Below are 24,933 nucleotides of genomic sequence, written 5' to 3'. Positions count from 1 at the left end.
CAGTTCAGTTCAGTCGCTCAGTCATGTCCGACTCTTTGCGACCCCATGAATCGCAGCATGGCAGGCCTGCCTGTCCATCACAAACTCCCGGAGTTTGCTCAAACTCATGCCCACTGAGTCAGTAATGCCATCCAGCCATCTCATCCTCTGTCGCCCCTTCTCCTCCTGCCCCCAATCCCTCCCAGCATCAGGGTCTTTTTCAAAGAATCAACTCTTCACATAAGGTGGCCAAAGCATTGGAGTTTCAGCTTCAGCATCAGTCCTTCCAATGAACACCCAGGACTGATCTCCTTTAGAATGGACTGGTTGGATCTCCTTGCAGTCCAAGGGACTCTCAAGAGTCTTTTCCAACACCATAGTTCAAAAGCATCAATTAGCTAATATAAAAAAAAATGATGCCTGTTTTTTTGAACCTCGAAGTCTCACATCAATTGATAAGTAATATTTGTCTCTATCTGTTTTTCTATCTTTAAGGGAGGCTGTTATAAAAAGAGTATTGTAGGAGTACAGAGGGAGCCCCCGTTGACTGCCTGGAGGGACAGGAACCCATCTTCTGTTGTAAAGAGGGTCACTTTTGAGTTAGGAACAGGAGTTTTCAGGATGAGCACATGGGTTGGTCAGCAACTCCAAAGAAAGACTAGAGTGACAGGAAAGAGGATGAAATATTTTGGGAGTGATAATAATTTTTTTATGATTTGAAGAGGATGGATCAAGTGATGAACCTGGTAAAATGGGGTGGGGACAAACTGTGAAGTCCCTGTAGTGATAAGGAAAACTTTGGAAAACTTTAATTAGGGTGTAACATGACCAGAGCTTTATAAAAACAATGCTAGTGATAGGTATGAAGGGAGGAAATTAAAGGGGTGTGTGTGATGACTAACGGGTTATGTATTCTGTCTTCCAGCTTTCTCCTGTGCTTCTGGGGAGTATCTAGAAATGAAGAACCAGGTATGCAGTAAGTGTGGTGAAGGCACCTACTCCTTGGGCAGTGGCATCAAATTTGACGAATGGGATGAATTGCCGGCTGGATTTTCCAACGTCGCAACATTCATGGACACTGTGGTCGGCCCTTCTGATAGCAGGCCAGAGGGCTGTAACAAGTAAGAATCCAAAGGAGCCTTGAAAAGGGTGTAGTTACTCTTTTCCAGAAAGAATCTTGGTATTGATTGGGATTATAGGTAAACTAACTGCATATGTGCTGCTGAAGCAAGCACTGTAGGTAAACTAATTGCAAATAGTCATATTTTTTAGACAGTCCTTATGAATAATGTAGCTGAATTTTTATGAGGTTAAAGTAATTGCTCTTAGGACATAATATATAGTATGCAAAATGCAATATAGGTATTAGAAAAGCAACTTAGTTTTCTAATATATTTATAACTATATTAAAGCCAGTAGTATCTCTGGCTCTTCTCTAATTTTAAGAGTATTTTCCATTTTTAAAATTTTCCTTGAAAAGGAAAAATGTATGAGCTTCATTTATATACTTGATGACTTTCTGCTACATAGAGTGGGCTAAACACCTAAGGTAGAAAGCACTTTTACTTAATTTCCACCTTTTTAATAGGAGATTATAGCTTTGCCTGTGACAATATTGGAGGAAAGTTAAATTGTTTTGAAAAAACACAGAATTTTTATCTTTGGGTTCTTACCCTTCCTGTTTTCTTATATTGACTATTTAACATTCCCTTTCATATGCCCGTGTTTTGTACAATTAAACTTCCAGCCTCTGGCTACCTTCTGACAAGGATGGTCACATTTCTCCTCCTGAGCTAAAATGATTCACTTAAAAAATGGCTCACATTTTTTACCTTGAACTAAAGGTGTTGGGGAATTATTTAGCTGTGAAAGTAGATATGTTTTCTCCTTCCTTCCTACCTTCCCTTCACGCCCCTTGCTTTCTAGCAGTCTCTCTCTCTTGGCCAAGAGACATTTTTACTCTTCTGATAACGGTCATTTCATCATATAGAGTTGTGAAATTAGATAGCATTAATAGGATTATTCCTCTAACTATATATATAAAAATTATATGTATGTGTGTATAAATGTACACACATATGAATGCAGTTGATCCTTAAGCATTATGGGGGTGGGAGTGCCTATCTCCTTAGAGTTGAAAATTCACTTACAACTTTAAATTGGCCCTTTGTATCCTCTCTTCAGCAACTGGTGGATTCAACCAACCGTGGATCCAGTAGTACTGTAATGTGTATTTAGTGAAAATCATCTGAGTATCAGTGAACGGTACAGTTCAAACCCATGTTGATTGTGTATGTATATATATTAATACTTATATATGTATATACATGCACATAGAGATAAGCCCTGCTTTTCCAGAGTTTATTTTATTTAATACACCATTTCACTTTTATGAACGACCTGTATTAGTATCTGTTTTTGTTAACCAAAAGAAATCCAAAGAGGATTTTTGCTTTTACAAAAAAAAGTGAGGGGTGGGGGTGGGGGGGCAAAAGGCAAAAATGCTGTTTAGCATTGATTTTGCAGCAAATGGAGCTACCCTAGAGGCAGTGTGCACCCTGGGCCGTGAGAGTGGCCCCACTAAGCTCTTTCTGGGAACTACATTCAACATCTCAGCATCAGGTCATCGTAACTTTGAACTGTTATCTGTGGGATCGTTGCTTTCTCATAGTTTATTTTGTAAATTAATTTGTGTCCTAAGGTAATTACATCTTTGCTTTATACCATTTCAGCTTATGAAAGATTTCACAGGAACACTGTACCTTTGTATAATGTGCAAAACTTTTTGTGTATATAATTTAATTTAAACTCTTTAAAGAGTTCTTTAGAGGAGAGTACCAGCTGGATGTTATAGGACCTCAGATCTTTGTTTTAGTGAGCAGGAGATATTCATATGGCTTTTTTTCCTACTTGGAATTGCTTATTCATTAAAGAAATCGAATGATAAGCAGAAATTTTTCAGTGTATTGAGTATCATTTTCTCAGTGTAAATTTCAGTCTGTTACTGCTAAGCTTGTCTCCTTTCCTCCCTCCCCTCCCTTTTTCCTTACTTCCTTTCTTCTATCCACCTAATTTTGCTTTCTTTTTACTTCTTTTTAATTGCTTGGATCATATAGAAAATGTGTATTGAACTTTGTAAGAAATTGTCAAAGAGATTTTCAAAATGATTGTAACATTAGACTCTAGCAGTACATTTGAATTCTAGTTATTTACATTGTAAAATATTGTACAAAAGTCTTGATTTATTTTAGTCTTTCTAGTGTGCGTATGAGAAATGGTATTTCTGTGTGTTTTTATTTGCATTTCCTTCTTTATAAAGGTATTGAGCACCATTCATATGTTCATAGTCCATATGTTTGTGGGTGTGTGTGTATGTGTTAAGTGTCAAATATTTATCCATTTGTTATGTTTTGGGGTCAGTTTATTATTGAGCTGTAGTAGTTCTTTGTGTATGCTTGACATGAAGTTTTGTCATGAATCTATATAATAGTTAACCTATACACATATGTATGCACATATACATATATGTGTGTGAAATAGTTCTTTAATCTGCAGCTTTTGCTTTCTCATTTTCTCAGTGGTGTTCTTAAATGAACAAAAGTTTAAAATTTGAAAAAGTACAATTTATCAATGTTTTCTGTTGTGGTTAGTCTTTTGACATCTTTAGATATCTTGCAAAGGCTACAAATTGCAATTCTTAAAGTATAATTAGTGTTGTTATTGTACTTTTATATAATATGTAAAGCTTTACGACAGTATAGTTACCTTTATACCTTCATCCTGGTGCTATTACCATATGTCTAGGAACACATCATAAACCCTGTAATACAATGAAATGTGTTTTAAAGAATTAGTTAATTTTTTAAAAATTTGAGAGAAATGTAGCTTTATGTTTTTATTATGTATTTATGATTGTCTTTTCTAAATGTTTATTCAGTATTATTTTTTTAATCTGTAAAATTTTCTTTATCATTTCATGCAAGTCTGCTCCTCATAAATTCTCTCAACTTTTTGAAATCTAAACACATCTTTATTTAGCCTCAGTTTTGAAGAATATTTTGTTGGACATAGGACTCTGGACTTTTACTTTTCTCCTTCTATGTTTTAAAGGTGTTCCATTACCTTCTGAAGTCTCCCTTGTTTGTGATAAGAAAAAAAATTAGCTGTATTTTGCTTGGTTAGCTTCCTTCTATGTAATGTGTCATTGTTTCCCTGACTACTTGTAATAAGTTCTCTATTTCTTTGCTTATAATGAGTTCTCTATTTCTTTGCTAGTTATATTGAGATGTGGAAGTCTCAGTCTTTTATTATTATTATTATCTTGTTAGTAAAAACAAAGAATTTGCCAAAAATCTCACTCTCATAACCCAGATAGAAAGTTAAATTTGAAGAGAAGGATATTAAGTTGTGTTGTCATACAGTCTGGTTGGAAACTTTTTTGGCTCAAAAGTTGACACATGACTCAAAGAAAGCATTGGTTTTCTTGAAACTCCATTTTCCCCACCTTTTTTTCTCTTATACTTCAGATTACATAGTTTCTATTGCTCTATCATTATTTCCTTTACAGTTTCAAACTTGATCTTAAGCTCATCAATTGAATTTTAAATTTCACAAGTAGTAATTTTCAGCTGTAGAATTTCCATTTAGTTTTTAAAATAGTTCTTCTTTCCCTTAAAATAGTTGAGATTATTCATCCCTTCACTTACTGTATCTTCTCTTGATGTTTTTTGATTATATTTTTAAAAGCTGTCTTAAATATTTGTCTGTTTCTTTTGATTCTATTTTGTCAATTAAGGGTCATATTTTACCCCTCCTTTGCATTTCTAGTAAATTTTTAATGTATCTTGGCATCATGAGTGTTACAATGTGGAGAATGTGGATTACTTTTTCTTTTGTGTAAAAGATGTTGGATTTTGTTCTGGGAGGCAGCATATTTAGCAGAAGAGTGTCTCGTTAGGTCTGGTATTTAGAATTTGTTTAAGGTGGCTCCGTATTGGTTTCACACTTAGTTCTAGGTCATGGTCTTTACTCTAGGGCACACTGTGGCCTACTCCCTCTGTTTTTATAAATGATGTTTTATTGGAACACAGCTGCACTCATTTATGTGTTATCTGTGGCTGCTTTTGAGCTGTAATTGCCTAGTGGAGTACTGCAGGAGAGATCACATTCTTCATAAAGCCCCAATTATGGACTCTTTGGCCCTTTGTGAAAAAGTTTGTGGATACCTACCCTAGGGCATGGCCCTTATTCCTAAAATGTGGCACTTCTGGAGTCTCAGATGAATGTCCAATGTGGTTATTAAGTTTTCTCCTCTGACTGGGCTGGAGATCCTGAGATACCCATAAAAGTGACCTCTCTGATTTTGACTTAGCTTTGCAGTGACTGTTCTCTGCTAGGCCTGCATACTCCAGCCCCAAGCCTGGGCCTACAGAGAAGCTGCATGTGGACTTCTGGAGCCCCTGTTTTTCTGCTTCTCATGCCTGTAAATTCTGGTTACTTCAGCTTCCCCCAAACATTCATCCCTGTTTCCCCACTCCGTGAGGCCACTGTGCTCTGCTTGGGAGCTATCTCCCAGCGCCAGAGTCTGGAAAGTGTCCTGAAGAATGAATGAGGTCAGGGTCAATTTGGACTTTGTCTCGTGCGTTTTCCTGCTCTCAAGAATCTCAGTCCTGCCCTGGCTAGTGTCAATGCCTGAGCATGGCTTGTGTGTTTTGTTTAGTTTACTAGATTGTTAAAGAAAAGGGCAAGTCCAGTACCACTTAATCATGTTGAGACGTGGAAGTCTCAGGCTTTTGTTATTATTTTTTTGGTTAGTAAAAAGAATTTGCCAAAAATCCCACTCTTATAATCCAAGTGGAAAGTTAAATTCATAGAGAAGGATATTGAGTTGTGCTGTTGTACAGTCTGGTTGGAAACTTTTTTGGCCCCAAAGTTAACACATGACTCACTGTTGATTAATCTAAGAATTAGCTTATGGTTAGATTTACAACCCAACTTTTGTTCATAGTGTATTTCCTTAATCTTTTATTTTTTAGATAAAATTTCCAGTCAGACTTTTGCTCCTACTATGTACCATGACACTGTGATCTACATTTTATTTAGGTTCACTTTATTATTTTTTTTCCATCTGGCTGATCATGTGCCCCCTTTTTTTTTAACAATTGAAATATATCAGTTGCATAGCAAATTGATATTATGCTAATTTCAGGAACGTTACATAATGATTTGACAGTGGCATATATTATGAAACAATCACCACAATAAGTTATTACAATATTGACCATATTCTTTATCTTGTTTTTTACATCCTCATGACTTATTCATAACTGGAGGTTGGTACCCCTTCATCCCCTTCATCTATTCTGCTCCCCCCTCCCTAGCAACCACAGAAAACTAGTCTGTTCTCTGTATCTATAAGTCCCTTTGTGGTTTGTTTCTTAGATTCCACTTTCTCTCTCTCTCTCTTTTTTTTCTGCTCAATGTTGTGTGGCAACCTGGATGGAAGGAGAGTTTGAGGGAGAATAGATACGTGTATATGTATAACTGAGGCCCTTTGCTGTTCATCTGAAACTATCACAGCATTGTTAATTGGCTATACCCCAATACAAAATAAACATTAAAAAATATTTAGATTCACTTTAAATGGGCTTTTTCTAGGATGATTTCTTCTCTCATAATAAATGTACACCCCTGCCAATATGTGTTTGTAAATCAAACTTTAGATATTATTTGAGAGTAATTCCATCAAAGACTGCTAGAATTAGTGATCAACTATCTAGTGATTACATTTTGGTGATAAGCAGCAGCTGTATAGCATGTTAGTTGCATAATCTTACCATGATTTTAGGAAGTTGTGTGTCATTAAGACATGAACCTTTTTTCAAGCAGTGGAGTTGGCCTTTGGGGTCCACATGCGCTTCAGATTCCTCTGCCGTGCTTTGTCGACAGAACCGCTTTTAAATCTGTTATAGAACTTGTGAACAGAAGAGGTTTCTGTGTGCTAACATGAAATGGTTTTGTTTCCACAGCTCTTCTTGGGTCCCTCGTGGAAACTACATAGAGTCCAATCGTGATGACTGCACGGTGTCCTTGATCTATGCTGTGCATCTCAAGAAGTCAGGTTATGTCTTCTTTGAGTACCAGTATGTGGACAACAACATCTTCTTTGAGTTCTTCGTAAGGCCTTTTATATTCTAGAATTCACCTTTTTTCTTTTTTTGTGTGTGTGTGTGTAATAAAGTTTAATTAAAGTATAAAGGAGATAGAGGAAGCTTCTGACATAGGCATCAGAAGGGGGCAAAAGAGTACCCCTTTTGCTAGTGTTAGCAATGGAGTTATATACTCTCCAATGAATCCAAAGAATGTCTGGAGGTTGCAAAGACCTCACCAGACCCACTCCCATAATTTACATTTTAAAATAACAGAGTTGGCTAGCAGGCTTAATCCAAAGATTGTCCTCAGGCAGGATACATCCTTGTAAAGACCAGACCTACTCCCATAATTTATGTTTTAAGATAACAGAATTAGCCAGAGGGTTTAATCCAAAGACTGTCCTCAGGCAGGATACATTATTGTTATATATTTAAAGGGCATATATTTAAAGGGCATTCATGTAAAATTTCTCTTAATCATTTGTTCCCATTTCATTGTGTGCATCGGTTTTTTGTGTTAACTGAAGCTTTCAATAAGAAATATTTATTTTTTTCTATAATACTTTCTGGTTAATAATTATTTCTTTACCTCTGAGTTCTCTCCTTGTAGAATAACACTGGGGTTGTTTTCCTTTTGGATATGATCATTAGGTGACCATTTAGTTGAGATTTTTGTGTGATGAATAGATTTCCTGAGATTCATTTAATTTTTTATAGTGATATATGCTACTTTGTTTAAAACTATGTTTTCACCAATCTTAGTTTTATATAAAAATATTTTTCTTCTCTTTTCAATTTTAAATATTTGAATTATTTAAGTGTATTCATGGGCAATATTTCAGAACTAGAGGTGACTATATCTTGCTGATTGTCCCAGTTTTGTACAGTATAAGGAAATCAAGGGATGAGGTAGTTGATGTCTCTGGCAAGAGATTAAATAACATCACAGACTATAGGATAAAATAATAGTCTAATAGAATAGGCTATTACCATAAAAAAGAGATTAAATAACATTACAAACTATAGGATAAAATAATAGTCTAACAGAATAGGCTGTTACCACAAAAATTATTTAGCTATTTTATGTAAACTGTACCTAATTGTGCAAATATTTGTTGAGGCAGTGACTCAGATGCTTGAGAAAAATTTGTTCCAATTGACTTCTAAAACCAAAAAAAAAAAAAAGTTTGTTTGTTGTGCAAGTAACTGGGAAAATATCTTGTAAAATGTTTCTGTGGCCCAGATTTCAGGAATGAATGTACTGATAATGCTAAAGCAAATTTATATTGCTCTTGATAATGGAAATTTCTAAATCAAAAGTTTGTTAGGATGAAATATTTTCCATGAATGTATGAGCCTAAGATTTAAAGTCAAGAGATTCTGGTTCATGTCCCAACTCTGCAGTTGCTGGTTGTGTGTTATTGGACAACTAATTTTTCAGCTTTCAAGGTTCCTTTTTGTAAAGAGGATTGTAGACCAGACCTTTTAAGGACTCTCTTAACTCTTAATATCCTTTGATGAGTTTAAGATGTTAAGCAATATTCAAACAGATTGGCTTTTTAAGTTACATTTTGTTTGCAAGACACTTCTCAGAGTGAATAACTCCGAATTCCATAGGATGTTTTTTGCAATATTACTAAAACAAAGGTAAAAAGCAAGATAATTGTATAATTGTTTGAATAAATATTTAGTTCTGTGATGTCTATCAAGTCCTTTGAAAGTTGTCAGTAAAGATATTCTTAAGGCATGAAGTTTCATTGCTTCCTCTCAGTGATGCCTTTGTTCTTCTGGTTATGGATAGAAAAGGGATGGTAAGTTTATGCTTCCTCTTTTATTGATGTTTCAGCTTCATAGGTTGCAATTTATTGACTCAGAGAGTCAGTGCCTTATGTCCATCCTGCTAGTAGTTAATGGAAAGGGAATGTCTGAAGATTAAAGGATGCAGATGTACATGTGAACATTACAGATTGAAAGCAGTATAGTATTTAATGTTAGGAGTCTGGGAGTTTCATTCAGCTCTCCCCTCCACACATACTTTTTTTATTTTTATTTTTTAATGGTGAAACTCAAACCTAGACAGAAGAAGTGATTGGACCAAGGTCATACCTTTACTGGTTACTTTTAGAGTGAGTAACAAGAGAACTCAGATCTCCAGAATGCTAGTAGACTGTCAAAATAACACTAGATGTATGATATCTGCTGAGAAAAAAGCTTTCAGTTTATGCAAACATGGACTAAAAAAGGTATATACAGGGTTTATAGCTGTTTAAAAATGGCTTAACGCTCGCATTGATTGTCATTATGCTTACAATATAAATATGATACTTAAATTCAGTTAAAGTGAATATCCTCAGTAGCTGATTTTCTCTGGTTTTGGCTGGTAAAAGGATCTGTTTTCTAGTTAGTTAAGTCTTTAGGAAATAGCTCTTATGGAGAAGATATTAATGCTGTTTGTGAAATTAGTCATGGGAATGAATGAAGTGGAAAAATGACTTAAAGAATAGAGAAATAGCCATTTTGGAAGAAATATAGACAGTGAGATATTATTTCAACCCTACTCTGATGCTGACTATTATGTGCTCCCTTGCTAAGTCATGACTGACTCTCTGCAACCCCTGGACTGTAGCCCGCTAGGCTCCTCTGTCCAAGGGATTCTCCAGGCAAGATTACTGGAGTGGATTGCCATTTCCTTCTCCAGGGGATGTTCCTGACCCAGGGATTGAACCCGGGTCTCCTGCGTTGCAGGCAGATTCTTTCCTGACTGACCTACGAGGAGAAGTCAAGACTGTAAATATAGCCTCAAGAAGTCAAGACTGCAAAAAAATACACAGACATCAAGTATGTCCTGTGTAGACCTGGTCAGGAGGTCCAGGAGAGACCTGGAGAGGTATGTCCCAACCCCTAGGTATTTTGGAAGAATTGTCTGAAAAGCACAAAATGTTTGGTGCTGAAGATATTAGCTGTATTTATTGAATTGCTATAGAGTATCAACATTTGTCCCCAGATAGCAACTGGGGTCTTTGACTTTGGCTATAGCCACTTACATACACATTTGGATTAAGTCACGGGGAACTGAAAGCAAAGCAGATTTAATTTACTTATTAATTTAAAGTTTAAATGGCCCTAAATCTTATAAAAATAAACTTACTGGGCGTGCAAAGCTTTTACATTTTTGCAATGACTTTTTCTCCTCTATGTGAATTTTCAGTGTTAACTGCCCTCTCCTCTGCCTCCCACACTCCTGCTTACCCAATTTCTGACTTCTTAACTGGCTTGTCTTTTTGTTACAATAATGAGGATGGTTCACTTAGAACTACGTACTCATACGCATTTGTCACTCAGGCTGCGGAGATCTGGTGTGTTTACTTATTGAGAATTGCTCGTGGCTATTGTTTCCTACTCACTGAAAGAAGCTCGTGTGGCCTGTCCTGTGGTGAGTGACACATCTAATTAAAACCACCTTTCACTGAGCTTTACTGGGCCCTTGTGTTTACTTCACAGATTCAGAACGATCAGTGCCAGGAGATGGACACCACTGCGGACAAGTGGGTAAAGCTCACAGACAATGGAGAATGGGGCTCTCATTCTGTAAGTTTCTCTGCTCGTCTCTCCCACCAACCCTATTCTTCTCCTTTCTTTTCTCAAATTTATTTTTAAAAGTTTATTTTAAAGAAAAAAATTGTCTTTTAATTTAGAAATTTCCAGTTAGGGAAGAAATTGCCCCTAAGTTTCACGGACTTGGGCTCTTTCTAGTATTATTTTTCTTCCTTTTCTTTTTTCCTTGTCTCCCTGCTCTTTCCTATCACATTCCAACTCTCCTGCTTTTCAAGGGAGGCATTAACAGGAATGATGTCTACTCAGAATTAATGTACAGAACCTCTGGGTATGTAAGTTTACAGATGTGGTAATCACATGAAAGAGAATCAGTGACTCATGGCATTGAATGGATCCTTGTGTTCAAAGCATCACTACGAACAAAGCTAACAATGGATGTGATGGAATTCCAGTTGAGCTATTTCAAATCCTAAAAGATGATGCTGTGAAAGTGCTGCACTCAATATGTCAACAATTTGGAAAACTCAGCAGTGGCCACAGGACTGGAAAAGGTCAGTTTTCATTCCAGTGCCAAAGAAAGGCAATGCCAAAGAATGCTCAAGCTACTGCAAAATTGCACTCATCTGGAAAATTCTTCAAGAGATGGGAATATCAGACCATCTGACCTGCCTCTTGAGAAATCTGAATGCAGGTAAAGAAGCAACAGTTAGAACCATACATGGAACAGCAGACTGGTTCCAAATTGGGAAAGGAATATGTCAGGGCTGTATATTGTCACCCTGCTTATTTAACTTATATGCAGAGTACATCATGAGAAACGCTGGGCTGGATAGAGCAAAAGCTGGAATCAAGATTTCTGGGAGAAATATCAATAACCTCAGATATGCAGATGACACCACCCTTATGGTAGAAAGTGAAGAAGAACTAAAGAGCCTCTTGATGAAAGTGAAAGAGGAGAGTGAAAAAGTTGGCTGAAAACTCAACATTCAGAAAACTAAGATCATGGCATCCGGTCCCATCATTTCATGACAAATAGATGGGAAAACAATGGAAACAGTAACAGACTTTATTTTCTTCGACTCCGAAATCACTGTAGTTGGTGACTGCGGTCATGAAATTAAAAGGCGCTTGCTCCTTGGAAGAAAAGCTATGACCAGCCTAGACAGCATATTAAAAATCAGAGACATTACTTTGCTGACAAAGGTCCGTCTAGTCAAAGCTATAGTTTTTTCAGTAGTCACATATGGATGTGAGATCTGGACTGTAAAGAAAGCTGAGCACTGAAGAATTGATTCTTTTGAACTGTGGTGTTGGAGAAGACTCTTGAGAGTCCCTTGTACTGCAAGGGAAGAAGATCCAACTAGTCCATCCTAAAGGAAATCAGTCCTGATTATTCATTGGAAGGACTGATGCTGAAGCTGAAACTCCAATACTTTGGCCACCTGATGTGAAGAACTGACTCAGTGGAAAAGATCCTGATGCTGGGGAAGGTTGAAAGCAGGAGGAGAAGGGAATGAAGAGGATGAGATGGTTGGATGGCATCACTGACTTGATGGACATTAGTTTGAACAAGCTCCAGAGTTGGTGATGGACAGGGAAGCCTGGCCTGCTGCAGTCCATGGCGTTACAAAGAGTCAGACACGACTGAGCAATGGAACTGAACTGAGTTTCATTTACCCAGCTTTCTCTGCAGTCACCCCAAGAAGCAATTTTCAAAAGTCTAGAAAAATGGTATAGATGAACCTTTTCACAAGGAAGAAATAGAGACACAGATGTAGAGAACTAATGTTTCTCTGGAAACATGGAGGGGGGAAAGGGAGTGGGGTGAATTGGGAGATTGTGATTGACATATATACGCTACTAGGTATAAAATAGACAACTAATGAGAACCTGCTGTATAGCAAGGAAACTCTACCAAATGCTCTGTGGTGATCTAAATGGGAGGAATTCAAAAAAGAGGGAATATGTGTGTATATATAGCTGATTCACCTACTGTACAGCAGAAATGAACACAACATGGTAAAGTACTATACCCCAATTTGATCCCTGGGTCGGGAAGGTCCCCTGGAGAAGGAAATGGCAAAGCACTCCAGTATTCTTGCTGGGATATCTCATGGACAGAGGAGCCTGGCAGCCTATAGTCCCTGGGGTCGCAAAAATCAGACATAGTGACTAAATAACAACAGCTGCTCTGGTTTATAGTAGTTATATTTCTTTATTCTTTAGACAATTGACCTTGTCTCTTTGACTCTAATAGTTCATATGAGAAACAGGACCAATTTTGCAGTTAAACGAGAGGATATATTTGTTATTCAGTCGCTCAGTCATGTCTGACTCTTTGTGACCCCGTGGACTGCAGCATGCCAGGCTTCCCTGTCCTTCACCATCTCCCAGAGTTTGCTCAAACTCATGTCCATTGAGAGGATACATAGGGAGGGCCTAACATGGTGCCTGCAGTGTAGATTGAACACTATTTCAATAAGTGACATCCATCCTTGCCTTTGTGTTGTAGCAGATACCTCATCCTTGAGTGATTAATATAATGCACCCTGTCGGAGTAATTTTTTTGATCTGTATGTCTGGATATTAGTACCAATTAGGATCCATTCACCTAAGCTTTTAGTCCTCTGGGCTTTGAAGGTACAAGTAACCCTTGGCAGCAAATACGCTTTCTTCACTTACAAAGACTTAACACAAAGGATAAGTATTTAACATACTGCTTTTCTGACTCTCTGGCAGGGTGAAGTAGTCAGATATGTTTTAATTTTATACTGCTTGAATTTGGCCAGCCAGACTCCATAGAAGAAAAAGGGTGGCAAATAAGAAAGCAAATCACCCTTCAGTTCAGTTCAGTCGCTCAGTCGTGTCCGACTCTTTGCGACCCCAAGAATTGCAGCACTCCAGGCCTCCCTGTCCATCACCAACTCCTGGAGTCTACCCAAACCCATGTCCATTGAGTTGGTGATGCCACCCGACCATCTCATCCTCTCTTGTCCCCTCCTCCTCCTGCCCTCAATCTTTCCCAGCATCAGGCTCTTTTCAAATGAGCCAGCTCTTCGCATGAGGTGGCCAAAATATTAGAGTTTCAGCTTCTACATCAGTCCTTCCAGTGAACACTCAGGACTGATCTCCTTTAGGATGGACTGGTTGGATCTCCTTGCAGTCCAAGGGACTCTCAAGAGTCTTCTCCAACACCACAGTTCAAAAGCATCAATTCTTCTGTGCTCAGCTTTCTTTATAGTCCAACTCTTACATCCATACATGACTACTGGAAAAACCATAGCCTTGACTAGACGGACCTTTGTTGATCAAGTAATGTCTCTGCTTTTTAATATGCTGTCTAGGTTGATCATAACTTTCCTTCCAAGGAGTAAACGGTCTTTTAATTTCATTAGTTTACTTGACTGAATCAGCATGAAATTGATCGGAAAAGTAATTTGATAAAAATGTTCTGGTGGCAAAGGAAGCAAATATTAGACATTGTATCATTTAAATTCTGGAGCCATAAAGTCAAATCAGGCTATTCTATAAGAACAGTCCTATTTTCTTTTGTTGCTGTTGCAGTGTTGTTTGTTAGGTAATTTTAAAAGGAAGCAAACTCATTCTGTTACCTTTTTGTTTTCAGAGCCCAGAGATTTACTTATGAATAGTGACAGCAATCAGTATGTAATTGGGCTAAGTGCCTCTCACAATCTAAATTGAGTCTTTTAAATATAAACCAAGTCTTTATGCAAATGATTTGAAAATGATTTTATCTTCTTCCATGCTTGAAGAATTTTCTGTTCCTCCCTTTTTACTGTATTTTTGAGGTTGGCAAACCTTTTTTTTTTTTTAAACAAAATGTGAATTTAAGCAAAGCTTAAGTCTCAATAAGTAGTTGATTTAAATTTGTCGGTTCCAGGTAATTGTGTTTCATTATAATGTGTTGAAAAGTGTATAGGGGATTAGCTTTGATATAGGTATGGTTGGAAGTAGCATGGTTCATCTGAGCTGAGTGTCTTGTGTTCTCTTTACAGGTAATGTTGAAATCAGGCACAAACATACTGTACTGGAGAACTACAGGCATCCTTATGGGTTCCAAGGCAGTCAAACCAGTGTTGGTAAAAAATATCACAATTGAAGGTATTTCACATCTGTCTCCTTTAGTAGTCACCTATCCCATTTTATAGTTAGTTAAAATATTGACTACATTGTTGGTTTCACTGGTTCAAGGGGATATGGGACAAAAATTAGCAGGTTAGGCATCATATTGGCCTAGAGATTCTGGTTTTATTTCTGGCAAGTTGGCTGTTTGTTTTTCCTGTCCCTAAACTGAATTATTTTATCTGTATGAGAAAGTAAAAATAATGACAATTGTAGGTGTCTTGAAATAAAAGAAAACAATCTTTATTAATAGCCTGCTCTTCAGTCAAGACTTCACTGTGCTGGCATAGTACTTATACAGGTCATGACTGTATCCTTAAAAATAACAGTGAAATAAATATCTTGGCCTGTCTCCTACACCTTTTGCATCTCTTAACCAACTGTGCATCTTCTGACTCCTGAGGGTGGACCGTATGGTCTGGCAAGGTTCATTATCAGAGCTACTTTTAATTAAAGCAGTGATTCTCTTTTACTTTGATTTACATTTTAATATGGTCTAAGTGTGCTTCTTCCTGTGAAGATAACTCATTAGTTGTAGGGACATCTGCTGGTGATACCTGGAATTACAAACTTGAAGAAAAGAGCTTTTCCCTGGGTCTTGTGGGTCTTGTCTGTAACTAGTGAGCATTGGAGAAATAGGGAACTGGTAGACACAGAAGAGAATGGTACAGAATTGGAAGGAACCAGAATTTACTCCATTTCTGATTAATGAAGTTGTTTTGATAGCTGAGATTATACACTGATTCTGTTCAGGTCAGTCACTCAGTCGTGTCGGACTCTTTGCGACCCCATGGATGGCAGCACGCCAGGCTTCCCTGTCCATCACCAACTCAGAGCTTACTCAACTTCGGTCCATTGAGTTGGTGGTTCCATCCAACAATCTCATCCTCTGTCAACCCCTTCTCCTCCCGCCCTCAATCTTTCTCAGCATCAGGGTCTTTTCCAGTGAGTCAGTTCATCCATCAGGTAGTCAAAGTACTGGAGCTTCAGCTTCAGCATCAGTGCTTTCAATGAATATTCAGGACTGATATCCTTGAGGATTGACTGCCTTGATCTCCTTGCAGTCCAAGGGACTCTCAAGAGTCTTCTCCAATATCACAGTTCAAAAGCATCAATTCTTCAGTGCTCAGCAGACTTTATAGTCCAACTATCACATCCATACATGATTACTGGAAAAAACATAACCTTGACTAGATGGACCTTTGTTGACAAAGTAATGTCTCTGCTTTTTAATATGCTGTGTATGTTGGTCATTACTTTTCTTCCAAGGAGCAAGCATCTTTTAATTTCATGGCTGCAGTCACCAACTGCAGTGCTTTTGGAGCCGAAGAAAATAAAGTCGGTCACTGTTTTCATCGTTTTCCCATCTATTTGCCACGAAGTGGTGGGACCAGATGCCATGATCTTCGTTTTCTGAATGTTGAGTTTTCAGCCAACTTTTTCACTCTCCTCTTTCACTTTCATCAAGAGGCTCTTTAGTTCTTTGCTTTCTACCATAAGGGTGGTATCATCTGTGTGTCTGAGGTTACTGATATTTCTCCCAGAAATCTTGATTCCAGCTTGTGCTTCATCTAGTCCATTATTTCTCATGATGTACTCTGCATATAAGTTAAATGAGCAGGTTGACAATATACAGCCTTGACACACTCCTTTTCTGATTTGGAAACAGTCTGTTGTTCCATGTTCGGTTCTATTGCTTCTTGACCTGCATACAAATTTCTCTGAGCTGACTGTGACTCAGATCATGAACTCCTTATTGCCAAATTCAGACTCAAATTGAAGAAAGTGGGGAAAACCACTAGACTATTCAGGTATGACCTAAATCAAACCCCTTATGAGAAGTGAGAAATAGATTCAAGGGATTAGATTTGATAGACAGAGTGCCTGAAGAAATATGGACAGAGGTTTGTGACCTTGTACAGGAGGCAGTGATCAAGACCATCCCCAAGAAAAAGAAATGCAAAAAAGCAGAGTGGTTGTCTGAGGAGGCCTTACAAATAGCTGTGGAAAGAAGAGAGTGAAAGGCAAAGGAGAAAAGGAAAGATATACCCATTTGAATGCAGAGTTCCAAAGAATAGCAAAGAGAGATAAGAAAATCCTCCTCAGTGATCAATGCAAAGAAATAAAGGAAAACAATAGAATGGGAAAGACTAGAGAACTCTTCAAGAAAATTAGAGATACCAAGGGAACATTTCATGCAAAGATGGGCTCAATAAAAGACAGAAATGGTATGGACCTAACAGAAGCAGAAGATATTAAGAAGAGGTGGCAAGAATACACAGAAGAACTATACAAAAAAGATCTTCATGACCCAGATAACCACAATGGTGTGATCACTCACCTAGAGCCAGACATCCTGAAACATGAAGTCAAATGGGCCTTAGGAAGAATCACTACAAACAAAGCTAGTGGAGGTAATGGAACTCCAGTTGTGCTATTTCAAGTTCTAAAAGGTGATGCTGTGAAAGTGCTGCACTCAATATTCCAGCAAATTTGGAAAACTCATCAGTGGCCACAGGACTGGAAAAGGTCAGTTTTCATTCCAATCCCAAAGAAAAGCAATGCCAAAGAATGCTCAAACTACTGCACAGTTGCACTCATCTCACACGCTAGTAAAGTAATGCTCAAAATTCTCCAATCCAGGCTTCAGCAATACGTGAACTGTGAACTTCCAGATGTTCAAGCTGGATTTAGAAAAGGCAGAAGAACCAGAGATCAAATTGCCATCTGATGGATCATTGAAAAAGTGAGCGAGTTCCAGATAAACATCTACTTCTGCTTTATTGACTATGCTGAAGACTTTGACTATGTGGATCACAACAAACTGTGGAAAATTCTTCAAGAGATGGGAATACCAGACCACCTGACGTGCCTCCTGAGATATTTGTATGCAGGTCAAGAAGCAACAGTTAGAACTGGACATGGAACAACAGACTGTTTCCAAATCAGGAAAGGAATATGTCAAGGCTATACATTGTCACCCTGCTCATTTAACTTTTATGCAGAGTACAAGATGAGAAATAATGGACTGGATGAAGCACAAGCTGGAATCAAGATTGCTGGGAGAAATATCAATAACCTCAGATATGCAGATGATACCACCCTTATGGCAGAAAGTGAAGAAGTACTAAAAAGCCTCTTGATGAAAATGAAAGAGGAGAGTGAAAAAGTTGGCTGAAAACTCAACATTCAGGAAACGAAGATCATGGCATCTGGTCCCATCACTTTGTGGCAAATAGATGGGGAAACAATGGAAACAGTGACAGCTTTTATTTTCTTTGGCTCCAAAATCACTGCAGTTGGTGACTGCGGCCATGAAATGAAAGACACTTGCTCCTTGGAAGAAAAGTTGTGAACTACCTAACAGCATATTAAAAAGCAGAGATATTACTTTGCCAACAAAGGTCCATTTAGTCAAAGCTATGGTTTTTCCAGAGTCATGTATGGATATGAGAGTTGGACTATAAAGTCAGCTGAGTGCTGAAGAATTGATTCTTTTGAACTGTGGTGTTGGAAAGGACTCTTGAGAGTCCCTTGGACTGCAAGGAGATCAAAGCAGTCAATCCTAAAGGAAATCAGTCCGGAATATTCATTGGAAGGACTGATGCTGAAGCTGAAACTGCAATACTTTGGCCACCTAATGTGAAGAACTGACTTATTGGAAAAGACCCTGATGCTGGGAAAGATTGAAGGCAGGAGCAGAAGGGGATGACAGAGGATGAGATCATCGGATGGCATCACTGACTCTATGGACATGAATTTGAGTAAGCTCTGGGAGTTGGCGAAGGACAGGGAGGCCTGGCATGCTGCAGTCCATGGGGTCACAAAGCGTCAGACTAGACTGAGTGACTGAACTGAACTGAGCTAATAGAGCTTCTCCATCTATGAATGCAAAGAATACAGTCAGTCTGATTTCGCTATTGACCATCTTGTGATCTCCATGTGTAGTCTTCTCTTGTGTTGTTGAAATAGGGTGTTTCTATGCCAGTGCATTCTCTTGGCAAAACTCTGTTAGCCTTTGCCCTGCTTCATTCTGTTCTCCAAGGCCAAATTTGCCTGTTACTCCAGGTATCTCTTGACTCCCTAGTTTTGTGTTCCAGTCCCCTATAATGAAAAAGACATCTTTTTGGGGTGTTCTAGAAGGTCTTGTAGTTCTTCATAGAACTGTTCAACTTTAGCTTCTTCAGCATTACTGGTTGGGGCATAGACTTGGATTATGGTGATATTGAATGGTTTGCCTTGGAAACGAACAGAGATCATTCTGTCGTTTTTGAGATTGCACCCAACTACTGCATTTCACACTCTTTTGTTGACTATGAGGGCTACTCCATTTATTCTTTTTTTTTCCATTTATTTTTATTAGTTGGAGGCTAATTACTTTACAACATTGCAGTGGTTTTTGTCATACATTGAAATGAATTAGCCATGGATTTACTACTCCATTTATTCTAAGGGATTCTTGCCCACAGTAGTAGATATAATGGTCTTCTGGGTTAAATTCATCCATTCCAGTCCATTTTAGTTCACTGATTCCTAAAATGTTGATGTTTACTCTTGCTGTTTTCTGTTTGACAACTTCCAATTTACCTTGATTCATGGACCTAACATTCCAGGTTCCTATGCAATATTGTTCTTTACAGCATCAGATTTCCATCACCAGTCACATATACAATTGGGCTTTATTTTTGCTTTGCCTCCATCTCTTCATTCTTTCTGGAGTTATTTCTCCACTGTTCTCCAGTAGCATATTGGGCACCTACCGACCTGGGGAATTCATCTCTCAGTGTTCTATCTTTTTGCCTTTTTATACTGTTTATGCAGTTCTCAAGGCAAGAATACTGAAGTGATTTGCCATTCCCTTCTCCAGCGGACCACGTTTTGTTAGTAGTCTCCACCATGACCTGTCCGTCTTGGGTGGCCTTACATGGCATGGCTCATAGTTTCATTGAATTAGACAAGGCTTTGGTCCATGTGATCAGTTTGATTAGTGTTTTGTGGTTGTGGTTTTCATCCTGTCTGCCCTCTGAAGGAGAAGGATCAAAGGCTTATGGAAGCTTGCTGATGGGAGAGAAACTGACTGAGGCAGAAACTTGGTCTTGTACTGATGGGCAGGGCCATGCTCAGTAAATCTTTAGCCCAATATTCTGTTCATGGGTGGGGCTGTGTTCCCTCCCTGTTGTTTGACCTGAGGCCAAACTATGGTGGAAGTAATGAAGATAATGGCGGCCTGCTTCAATAGGTCCCATGCATGTGCTGATGCACTCAGTGCCCCTGACCCTGAACCAGGCCATCAGTGACCCACACCTCTGCCGGAGACTCCTGAACACTCATGGGCAAGTCTGGGTCAGTGTCTTTTGTGGTCACTGCTTCTTTCTCCTGGGTCCTGGTGTGCAAAACATTTTGTTTGTTCCCTCCAAGAGTCTGTTTTCCCAGACCTGTGTAAACTCTGGTGGTTCTATGGTGGCGTTAATGGTGACCTTCTCCAAGAGGGCTTATGCCATTCCCAGGTCTGCTGCACCCAGAGCCCCGGCTGCTGTGGCAGTCCACTGCTGACCCATACCACCACTGCAGGAGACACTCAAACACAGTTCTGGCTCAGTCTCTGTAGAGTCTCTGGGTCCTGGTGCGCACACGGTTTTGTTTGTTCCCTCCAAGAGTCTGTTTCCCCAGTCCTGTGTAAGTTCTTGCAGCTCTATGATGGGGTTAATGGTGACTTCCTCCAAGAAGGCTTATGCTATACCCAGGTCTGCTGCACCCAGAGCCTCTGCCCCTGCAGCAGGCGACTGCTGACCTGTACCTCCACAGGAGACACTAAGACACTCAAAGGTAGATCTCAAAGGCGGGTCTGGCTCAGTCTCTGAGAAGTCTTCTGGTGCACACAAGGTTTTGTTTGAGCCCTCCAAGCATCTCTGGTGGGTATTGGGTTTGGTTCTAAATGTGATTTCATCCCTCCTGCCATCTTGCTGGGGCTTCTCCTTTGCCCTTGGATGTGGGGTATATTTTTTTGGTGGGATCAAACATTCTCTTGTCGACAGTTGATCAGCAGTGAGTTGTAATTTTGGAGTTCTCGCAGGAGAAGATGAGCGCACGTCCTTCTACTCCGCCATCTTGCTGCAGAATCTCATACACTGATTATATACCTCTATCAAATTTGAATCTCTTAACTGTTCACTGTATTTCAGTGTTCAATTCAGTATGCATCCCAGCTCTCTGAAAACAGTAAATATATTTGTGATGTTGAATTAATGGTATGTGAAAGACCTGGGTGAGATTACTATTAATATTTCTCTCTCACTTCTGGTAGCAGAAGCAAGGACACACTGATTTGTTGCTGTTGGGCCCTCCCCCTATGCTCTCTCACACATTACCACACAGGGTGACACAGGGCCCTCCCTCCATGCTCTGTCTCCCGTTACCACACGGGGTGACACAGGGCCCTCCCTCCATGCTCTGTCTCCCGTTACCACACGGGGTGACACAGGGCCCTCCCTCCATGCTCTCTCTCCCATTATGACACAGGGTGACACAGGGCCCTCCCTCCATGCTCTCTCTCCCGTTACCACACAGGGTGACACAGGGCCCTCCCTCAATGCTCTGTCTCCCATTACCACACGGGGTGACACAGGGCCCTCCCTCCATGCTCTCTCTCCCATTACCACACGGGGTGACACAGGGCCCTCCCTCCATGCTCTCTCTCCCATTATGACACAGGGTGACACAGGGCCCTCCCTCCATGCTCTCTCTCCCATTATGACACAGGGTGACACAGGGCCCTCCCTCCATGCTCTCTCTCCCATTATGACACAGGGTGACACAGGGCCCTCCCTCCATGCTCTCTCTCCCGTTACCACGCAGGGTGACACAGGGCCCTCCCTCCATGCTCTCTCTCCCGTTACCACACAGGGTGACACAGGGCCCTCCCTCCATGCTCTGTCTCCCATTACCACACGGGGTGACACAGGGCCCTCCCTCCATGCTCTCTCTCCCATTACCACACGGGGTGACACAGGGCCCTCCCTCCATGCTCTCTCTCCCATTACCACACGGGGTGACACAGGGCCCTCCCTCCATGCTCTCTCTCCCATTACGACACAGGGTGACACAGGGCCCTCCCTCCATGCTCTCTCTCCTGTTACCACACGGGGTGACACAGGGCCCTCCCTCCATGCTCTCTCTCCCGTTACCACACAGGGTGACACAGGGCCCTCCCTCCATGCTCTCTCTCCTGTTACCACACGGGGTGACACAGGGCCCTCCCTCCATGCTCTCTCTCCCGTTACCACACAGGGTGACACAGGGCCCTCCCTCAATGCTCTGTCTCCCATTACCACACGGGGTGACACAGGGCCCTCCCTCCATGCTCTCTCTCCCATTACCACACGGGGTGACACAGGGCCCTCCCTCCATGCTCTCTCTCCCATTATGACACAGGGTGACACAGGGCCCTCCCTCCATGCTCTCTCTCCCATTATGACACAGGGTGACACAGGGCCCTCCCTCCATGCTCTCTCTCCCATTATGACACAGGGTGACACAGGGCCCTCCCTCCATGCTCTCTCTCCCGTTACCACGCAGGGTGACACAGGGCCCTCCCTCCATGCTCTCTCTCCCGTTACCACACAGGGTGACACAGGGCCCTCCCTCCATGCTCTGTCTCCCATTACCACACGGGGTGACACAGGGCCCTCCCTCCATGCTCTCTCTCCCATTACCACACGGGGTGACACAGGGCCCTCCCTCCATGCTCTCTCTCCCATTACCACACGGGGTGACACAGGGCCCTCCCTCCATGCTCTCTCTCCCATTACGACACAGGGTGACACAGGGCCCTCCCTCCATGCTCTGTCTCCCGTTACCACACGGGGTGACACAGGGCCCTCCCTCCATGCTCTGTCTCCCATTATGACACAGGGTGACACAGGGCCCTCCCTCCATGCTCTCTCTCCCCATTACCACACGGGGTGACACAGGGCCCTCCCTCCATGCTCTGTCTCCCGTTACCACACGGGGTGACACAGGGCCCTCCCTCCATGCTCTCTCTCCCGTTACCACACAGGGTGACACAGGGCCCTCCCTCCATGCTCTCTCTCCCATTACCACACGGGGTGACACAGGGCCCTCCCTCCATGCTCTCTCTCCCATTACCACACAGGGTGACAAGGGCCCTCCCTCCATGCTCTGTCTCCCGTTACCACACAGGGTGACACAGGGCCCTCCCTCCATGCTCTCTCTCGCGTTACCACACGGGGTGACACAGGGCCCTCCCTCCATGCTCTGTCTCCCGTTACCACACAGGGTGACACAGGGCCCTCCCTCCATGCTCTCTCTCCTGTTACCACACAGGGTGACACAGGGCCCTCCCTCCATGCTCTCTCTCCCATTACCACACAGGGTGACACAGGGCCCTCCCTCCATGCTCTGTCTCCCGTTACCACACGGGGTGACACAGGGCCCTCCCTCCATGCTCTCTCTCCCATTATGACACAGGGTGACACAGGGCCCTCCCTCCATGCTCTCTCTCCCATTACCACACAGGTGACACAGGGCCCTCCCTCCATGCTCTCTCTCGCGTTACCACACAGGGTGACACAGGGCCCTCCCTCCATGCTCTGTCTCCCGTTACCACACGGGGTGACACAGGGCCCTCCCTCCATGCTCTGTCTCGCGTTACCACACAGGGTGACACAGGGCCCTCCCTCCATGCTCTGTCTCCCATTACCACACGGGGTGACAAGGGCCCTCCCTCCATGCTCTCTCTCCTGTTACCACACAGGGTGACACAGGGCCCTCCCTCCATGCTCTCTCTCCTCTTACCACACGGGGTGACACAGGGCCCTCCCTCCATGCTCTCTCTCCTGTTGCCACACAGGGTGACACAGGGCCCTCCCTCCATGCTCTCTGTCCCATTACCACACAGGGTGACACAGGGCCCTCCCTCCATGCTCTCTCTCCTGTTACCACACGGGGTGACACAGAGTCCTCCCTCCATGCTCTCTGTCCCGTTACCACACAGGGGTGGCCTACACATCAGAATGCTTTCCATGCAAGCCTGGCACCTTCAGTGACAAACCAGGTTCTTTCATCTGCCAAGTGTGTCCCAGAAACACCTATTCTGAGAAGGGAGCCAAGGAATGCATCAGGTGTGACGAGGACTCCCAATTTTCGGGTAAGATGAGTCTCCAGTTTATACTCTTTGATCTTTTCTGTTAAATTTATGTTTGTGGACAGTGTATAGTCATAAGCCAGAAATCACACATACAATGTGATGAAAACACTGGGCCAGAAACCAAAGTCCTGAAATGAATCCATACTTAGTGGATAAAATAGGACTTCTAATTACCTCTTTCTGCAGAAGTTTTCTTTTTGTCCATAATGTTTTCTGTTCCACAACCCCCAGGTAGCTGTTTTGGATATGTTTATACTTGCCTAAGAAAATTCATATTGTACTTTTAGATGATTCATTGGCATGGAGATGTACTTAGAAACTTAATTTGTTCCAGATTTACAACATGCAGTGATAATGGAGGAAATCTAATGTTTTCTTAGAAACTGTGATATACTTCTTGTGTACCTTGGAAACATTTGTTGCTCTAGGAAAAATAAAAATCCAGGCCTTCATTTGCTCTAGGCCTAACGAGTTCTACCTAAATTCTCTGGCAAGATTATTTTTACTTTTCACTTGTCTGCTTTTTGTTTGTTTGCTTGTTTTCATGTTTACCTTTTTCTTAGTGTCACAACAGGAATGACTCATTTCTGAAATGCACTCCTGTGTTGCAGAAGAAGGATCCAGCGAGTGTACGGAGCGCCCTCCTTGTACCTCAAAAGACTATTTCCAGATCCACACTCCGTGTGATGAGGAAGGAAAGGTACAGGCTATGTTCAGTCAGCTACATCCCTCATTTATCCCCTCCTTTTCCCATTTCGAGCAGACTGCAGTTTGTTCCCTAGACAGATATAAATGAGCAGATATATAGCATGTGTGTTTAAGTAGCACAGAGGAAACTTAAGAATTTAGGCTCCCAAGCCCACCTTTCTGGCTTTGACTTTCATACCTACTGCTTATTAGGTCTTCCCTGTAGGTAGCTCAAATGGTAAAGAATCTGCC

The 24,933-nt window shown here is 41.2% G+C and overlaps 1 protein-coding gene across 5 annotated transcripts in view; it reads left to right on the top strand.

Annotated features, from left to right (window-relative positions):
- The window catches only part of ELAPOR2 (endosome-lysosome associated apoptosis and autophagy regulator family member 2), a 210,808-nt gene that overhangs the window by 125,578 nt on the left and 60,297 nt on the right, over window positions 1–24,933 (top strand). For all 5 annotated transcript variants that reach the window (XR_011488608.1, XM_070470051.1, XM_070470065.1 and 2 more), the window contains 6 exons: window positions 905–1,100; window positions 7,008–7,155; window positions 10,632–10,718; window positions 14,702–14,807; window positions 23,842–23,994; window positions 24,606–24,694. Coding sequence is in view for 4 of the 5 variants with exons in the window: in XM_070470051.1 (XP_070326152.1) it covers window positions 905–1,100; window positions 7,008–7,155; window positions 10,632–10,718; window positions 14,702–14,807; window positions 23,842–23,994; window positions 24,606–24,694 (779 nt within the window). In the remaining variant the exon portion in view is untranslated. The remainder of the gene's footprint in view (window positions 1–904; window positions 1,101–7,007; window positions 7,156–10,631; window positions 10,719–14,701; window positions 14,808–23,841; window positions 23,995–24,605; window positions 24,695–24,933) is intronic.

Source organism: Odocoileus virginianus, chromosome 1, assembly GCF_023699985.2.
Source record: "Odocoileus virginianus isolate 20LAN1187 ecotype Illinois chromosome 1, Ovbor_1.2, whole genome shotgun sequence".
NCBI classification, from domain to species: domain Eukaryota; kingdom Metazoa; phylum Chordata; class Mammalia; order Artiodactyla; family Cervidae; genus Odocoileus; species Odocoileus virginianus.
The sequence above is the reverse complement of the archived record's forward strand: the minus strand, read 5'-3'. Positions and strand labels throughout refer to the sequence as shown.